Source organism: Indicator indicator, chromosome 8, assembly GCF_027791375.1.
Source record: "Indicator indicator isolate 239-I01 chromosome 8, UM_Iind_1.1, whole genome shotgun sequence".
In the NCBI taxonomy this organism is placed as follows: Eukaryota; Metazoa; Chordata; class Aves; order Piciformes; family Indicatoridae; genus Indicator; species Indicator indicator.
Window position 1 is genome coordinate 20,606,253 of NC_072017.1, and position 6,939 is coordinate 20,613,191.

Genomic DNA, 6,939 nt, shown 5'->3' on the forward strand with positions numbered 1-6,939 from the left:
GTATTTGCTTGCTCTCTTCGGTGCAGATGACAAAATCCCAGGGAGACGTAAGCTCCAGGTTGGACATGCAAGTGGCTGGGTGAACCATCAGCGTGGGCTGACAGTATTCTTTGCTTCCTTTTGAAGAGCTGCAATAGTTTCACAGTGCATTGCCTGTCACCTCACAGCACCTTACTTCACCTTTTCTGTCTGTTGGTGCTAAACTTTTGACCAAAACCCTCCTGGAGAATTGTAAGGATATGTGTGGTGACAGAGACTGAGTCTCCCTCCTGGCCTAGGAGCTGGTGGAGTAGGGGACAGGGAACAGAGGAGCTGTCCAGGAAATGCAACTTCATCCCCTCCTGATGTCTGGTCCATTTTGGAGAGTTGGGCAGGGAGGAAGGGCTTCTTATCACTTCCCAGCAATGTTGTATTTCTGAACTGGTTCCCAGCTACACTCTTGGGTTGCATCTTTGTTATTGGGGAGAGGTGAGGGATGAAGGAGCAGTGGCATTTTTTGGTTTTGAGTTTGATATCTAATAAATATGCAAGAGCAGACTTGGCTAAAGGAAAAGAGAAATCTAGGCCACCTCCTTGCTGGACACAGTTTGGTTCCAGCTGGTGAGAAAACCTACCCAGTTGTCTCCTTGCAGGGCATAGCTTCTCACCCACTCTGCTCCTGTTACCATCCTGTCTAGTCCCAGGGCTGGACTGCCTACCTTGTAATCAGTGACGGTGAAGAACACGATTAAATCCAGAGATTTAATCTGGTTAATTTGGAGATTTGGTTTTGGGATAGGGTAAAGTTATACTGTTTGAACTGAAGAGTCCTGGCTCTCTGTATCACCCTTTGGGTAAAGCATCCACTTCTGGCTCTGGCTGAAGTGATTCTTCAAAAGGCCATGGGGGTGTGTCCTTCAGCTGCAGCAGTGTGAAGTTCTCAGGTTCATGCCTAGCTAGACTGAAAATCAAAGGAGCCGAACCTCAAGCAGAGATGCCTTTTGTCTGAAATCACTGATGATAGAAATTTGTCACTCAGAGGCAAGATATGTTGCCTGTTGTGGTTTCATGTAGCCATGTGGTGATTATATAAAGAGCCAGCAGAGCCAGCTGAATTGAGCTCTTGACACCAGTGAGAAGACGTGGTGATGGCATGGATATCCTTTGGCTAACCCTCAGAAGAAGCTGGAGCTGCAAGCTTAGCTCTTGCACACTGACTGTCCCACAGTGAGGAGGCAGCCCCAGATCATGTCCCCAGCATGTGGCTGGTTAAAAAGAATGGCACCAGTAACAAAGATGAACCTGCTCTGGAGACTTAGATGGCAGTGAGATTTGTATCCAGTATCATTTAAGACCAAAAACTCACCCATCCAAGGATAATATTTAATAAAGCACATTTTAGTGGCTTTTACAGCTTTTGTGATGTGTCATATGGACCCAGGCTTGAAACCCACTGGTGTGAATTTTAAGTGACACTTCCTTCATTACCATAATGTAAGGTTAAATGAGCAATAAATTTAGCTTACAGGAGAGTGGGCAGAAAGGTCCAGATTCAGTGTGGCTGCCAGTAATGGAGAGCTAGACTAAAGATGTTTTCAGTTATTTGATGTCTTTCTTTCTTCCTTCCTTTCTTCCTTCCTTTCTTTCTGCCTTTCTTTCTTTCTTGCTTGCATTTTTTTTTCCTTTCCTGAACATAAAAGCCTGAGTTTGTCTGATTTTTTTTTTTTTAAAGTTCAAGGCCTTGTGAGAAGGTGGTTATTTAGGCATGCCTATTTAATCATACCCACTGCATGGGTAAAGAAATTTTCTGCAGTGTCTAATTTTTGCTATTTTTCATCTTTTAGCTTGTTGTGTCCTTTATTTGCTGTATAGCCCTACAGCTGAGACTAAGGGGTTCAGAGTTCCTGATTTGCCTTTGATTCGGTGCCAGTGGGCACTCGACTGCTCCACATTGAGTGCATGCATTAACTAGAAAAGGATGCAGCAATTTTGGAAGTAATTTTTCCGCCCCTCAGGTTAGTCAGATGGAGTTTCCCCCCTCCCCCCGCCCCTTATGCAATGGCTAGATACAGCTCCACATAGAGCAGCTAGAGAAAGAGACCTTAGTAGATGAAACTTGTTAAAAGTAGATACCAACCAGCGACTACACTGATGAGACACTGAAATTTCGTGTGTCTTGTGCTGGTGGGAAAGGGCCGTGAAGGGGTCGCGTCCTCCGCTTGCAGACCTGCATTTTGATTCTGCCTTCTGCCTTTCTTCCCCCGACCGCAGCCCCCGCTGCCGCTTCGGATCAGACGCCGCCACCGGCGTCCTCCGAAGGTGCTTTTCGCGGCCTCAGGCTTGGTAACGCCTTCCCACGGGGAGGCGAGCCCGGCCGCCTCCGCTCCCCCAAGGGACCCGGCTCGTACCGTGGGGGCGAGCGTAAGGGTGCTGGGGAGGGCGACCTGCCCGGGGGTGACCAGCCTTGCTTCTTCCCTTTTCCCCAGGCGGTGCAAGGGAGATGTGCCACTGCACAGCGGGCTCTGCCAAGCACCAGATGACGGGCTGAGGGGCGCCTTTGGAACTCCGGGAGTGGCTTGGATGACAGCGGCGGCTGTGAACGTCCTACCCCCGACTGGAAGCAACATGAACACCTCGGTCCTCACCCCCCAGGGAAATATTTCTGGTCCCCTGAATTTTTCTGAGACGAGCTCACAGATTTTGCAGTTTGAGGACGAGGACTGCCATGTGCCTTTGGCCATGGTCTTCACTTTGGCCTTGGCTTATGGGACTGTGATAATCCTGGGAGTCTCTGGGAATTTGGCCTTGATTGTCATTATTTTAAAACAAAAGGAAATGCGCAATGTGACCAACATCCTCATTGTCAACCTGTCCTTTTCTGATCTTCTAGTGACTATCATGTGTCTTCCCTTTACCTTTGTGTACACTTTAATGGACCACTGGATTTTTGGGGAGGCCATGTGCAAATTGAATCCCTTTGTGCAATGTGCCTCAATCACCGTCTCGGTCTTTTCTTTGGTCCTCATTGCTATTGAACGGCATCAGCTAATCATCAATCCCCGTGGCTGGAGGCCAAACAATAGGCACGCCTACATGGGCATCGCTGCCATATGGATTTTAGCTGCAGCTTCCTCTTTGCCTTTCCTTATTTACCACGTGTTAACAGATGAACCCTTCAGGAACATAACATTTGATGAATATAAGGACAAATATGTGTGTCTGGACCTTTTCCCCTTGGACACTGCCAGGCTTTCTTATACCACAACGCTTTTGGTGATTCAGTACTTTGGACCACTTTGTTTTATATTTATTTGCTACTTGAAGGTAAGAGAAAATCCTTTTGTGATATGTTCCTCATTCTGTCTGATGTTTGTTTATCCTTGCAAACATGATGCTTGTAGGTTAAATTATCCTACCTGTTTCTCTTTGTTGAATTTCCTGCAGATATACATCCGATTAAAAAAAAGGAACAACATGATGGACAAGATGAGAGACAATAAGTACAGATCCTCTGAAACCAAAAGGATCAACATCATGCTAATCTCAATAGTGGTTGCATTTGCAGTTTGCTGGCTGCCTCTCACCATCTTCAATATTGTGTTTGATTGGAATCATGAAATTCTGCCTGTCACTACCTGCAGCCACAACCTGTTGTTCCTGATTTGCCACCTCACTGCCATGATCTCTACCTGTGTGAACCCCATCTTCTATGGGTTTCTTAATAAGAACTTCCAGAGGGACCTACAATTTTTATTTCATTTTTGCAATTTCCGTTCCCGAGAGGAGGATTATGAAACCATAGCCATGTCCACCATGCACACAGATGTTTCAAAAACCTCTTTAAAGCAGGCAAGCCCTGTTGCATTTAAAAAAATTAATAGTGATGATGATGACAAAATATAAAGTAATAAAAATTCTATACCTGAAAGTGTGATCACAGGTGAAGTGTGTCCAAGGACAAGCACAATTACATAACAAGTACAAACTGGGTAATGTTTTCTTCATTTCCCAAGGAACTTTGATTGTTGTTGCTTTGAAATTATGTGCTGTGCATTTTTGCCTCTTTTACTGCTTTAATGTTCGCAGCAGTTATATCTAAATCTTATTATCAGACATAGTGGGACCTGCTACTACCTATGGGTTTCATAGGTAGCTGTCTTTTGTTGTTTCTTTTTACAGTTATGCACTTTAGCACAAAGATATATATATTGATTTTTTTTTCAAAGAAGTAGTTGTCAGGAGTGTTCATGTAAGACCTTTAGAAACAATATAAACCACAGGGAGGCTGTCACTACAGAGGACAGCAATCCCAGAATAAAATTCAGGCATTCTGATTTGAAGAGTTGTTCTTCTTCTTCCTTTTTTTTATGTAACCCAACTTTATATTAATGTTAAAATCCTGTAAAATCAGTGCAGGCATGCATAAAATGATTATGTGAAGCCTGTAGAATACATTAAATGGGGACATGCAGTTGCCTTATTCATAGAGGCCATTCAGGATGTAATCATTTAGGTTCAAAGACAGGATTAAGAGATAAATTCTGTTCTCATTTACAAGAATTAAACTCTACAGTAATTCTACAGAGCGTAATGGGATAACTCTGATGTTTCACCAGAGCAAATGAAAGCACAAATGAGCTTTCAATCCCAACTGATTATAGCTGATTTTAACAATACAGGCTTTTTAATTTAAAAGACCTAAAAACCATTTTCATGTGCCATTACTAATAGAGTTGGGGATGGAATGTACTGTGTGTCCCAAGACTATGAATGATGTAAATTCTCCTTGAATCCTATGTCAAGAATCTAAATGGACATGGGACTGTTCACTGTCTTGACAAGGTACAATTGCATCCTCATAGGGGACAGAGGAAATCAGATCTGAACAACAGTTTAAAAAAAAAAGCTTTAGCTACCTGAGTCTTCATAACGATTACTGCTGATCTATATAAATTATGTATAGCATCATAATACTCTCTCTGTGTTGAGATGCAGTGGTAAAAGCCTGGTTTATCTCCAAGACAATGGACAGTTTAATCAAGATCTGCAAAATTTAAGAGGAGGATATTGATACAGTTTGGGTGTAATTGGTACATTTAGCTTCCAAACTTGCAGTTCCACAGCTGGTTGAAGTACAGAAATATTCGACAAATATTCCCAATAGAGCTGTGTGTGATATTGCTTAAAATATATATATCCTCTAATTACACAAAAGGTACATGACTAGACCTCCAGCTGAGGGAAACTTACATAGCTTGACTACTGTAAAATAAACTACAACAGCTGAGGTTCTGTGTCATACAGTGTACTTCGCTGTACAAACGAATGCCTTTTTGAATAAGCAGCTTTTTAAAATATAACATAGATCCCACTTTCTTTCAGCAAGGTCACTATAAACCATTCTGTCAGAGAAAAGGGTATTTAAAATAGATATAAATATAAATGTAGCATAAGTGTAAATCTGACATATTTCTGAGCAAAAAGTTCTCAGAATGTGATGGGGAATTTAATATGTTCTAAATTTGACAAGGATAAATGCCTAAGAAATTAAAATATTTGGTTTGCCAGTATTTAAAAGTCAAAAACTGTGCCTTGTGCTGTCTTATGAACAGTGTAGAATATTAAAGTAGCAATGTGTTCTTGTGCATTATAATTTATGTGTTTCTCTACTGGCAGATCATTCAATTAAAAAGGAAGTTTCTGTGGTTGAGGACAGAGAGGAATGTAGACAATAAATTAAAAGATGGAATTTTCTCTCAGAGTTTTGCCCTTTTGAATTTTATGACATTTACCTTTGTGACTCTTTATGGAGCATGTTGCTAATAATTTAACAAGTCTCCTGAAATTATCCCCCTGTCATTTTATGATAATTTTCATACGCTAAGGGTGTGTATTTTCACAGAAATACAATGTAGAAGCCCAGCCATGGTTTTCTATTAAGAATCTCACTGTGGGTTTTTCCAATTAGAAATAAAATACACAATGAATTTTATGTTTTTCCTGATTTTTGAATTATTCTTCTTCACAGTGGAAGAAGAAAACAATTATTTGATTCATTTTCCAGTTAGTTTCCTAGAAAATCTTGATCAGGCTAAATTTGGTGTTTATACAGAGCTTCAGAGGAGCTTGATGGTGCAGAGACCTAAAACTGGTGTGTCCTAAGATTCGGAGGTCTCCAGTGAGATAGGAACATAATTCCTCTTATGTTAACTTTCTTCCTACTTTAGGTATGGTTTCAAATCATTCAGCCCATATGATACTGTCTCATAATGTCTCCTGAAAAATGCATGTCAGGTGTTTTTTTTGCCTACCAATCCTGCTAAAGAAGGTGAAGTACAAGTAGGAGCATTACTTTGGCTCATTCATGTTAAGCTCAGGAGCCATTTTTCTGCTGCACTGCTGTGCTAGGATCAGGCTTCACTTAGTTATTTCCACACTTCCTCACCTCTGCTGGGGATGCTGCCTGAAATGACAGTGGAAATGAACACAGTGTAAAGAGTGTTCAGCAGGAAAATGCATTTGGAGAAGTTCAGAAGCAAAATCATTGCTCTTCTGAAGATTTGTTATGAGGACAATGTGCTGATCTGACATTTGCAGGGTGTAGATGAGATCTACTGAGAGCAGTATTTTTGTCTTTGGTTTCGTGACTTCACAGCTTCTCAGAAGCTGCTGGAGACTTTCCCTACCTGACATGTGGTGACATGGTTTAATCCCAGAAGGCAACTAAACACCACGTGGCCACTTGCTCACTCCCCTCAACAGTGGGATGGAGAGGAGAATTAAAAAAAAAAAAAGTAAATCTCATCGGTTCAGATAAGAACAGTATAATAACTAAAATAATAACAATAATAATAATAATGAATACAGCAAAATGAGAGAGAAATAAAGCTCAAGAAAAGACAAGAAATGCACAATATAATTGCTCACCACCTACTGACCAATGCTCAGACCACCCCAAGG

The 6,939-nt window shown here is 41.6% G+C and overlaps 1 protein-coding gene across 1 annotated transcript; it reads left to right on the forward strand.

Moving 5' to 3' along the window:
- Positions 1 to 2,604: 2,604 nt before the first annotated feature.
- On the forward strand, positions 2,605 to 3,882 carry NPY1R (neuropeptide Y receptor Y1). Its single transcript, XM_054383191.1, has 2 exons — positions 2,605 to 3,303; positions 3,424 to 3,882. Exons 1-2 carry the CDS (start codon positions 2,605 to 2,607, stop codon positions 3,880 to 3,882), a joined length of 1,158 nt encoding a protein of 385 aa, XP_054239166.1.
- The last annotated feature ends 3,057 nt before the right edge of the window (positions 3,883 to 6,939 follow it).

Coding starts and splice junctions, on each gene's coding strand:
- NPY1R (XM_054383191.1), top strand. CDS start 2,605: ATGAACACCTCGGTCCTCACCCCCCAGGGAAATATTTCTGGTCCCCTG. Junction 3,304..3,423: donor TATTTATTTGCTACTTGAAG/GTAAGAGAAAAT, acceptor AATTTCCTGCAG/ATATACATCCGATTAAAAAA.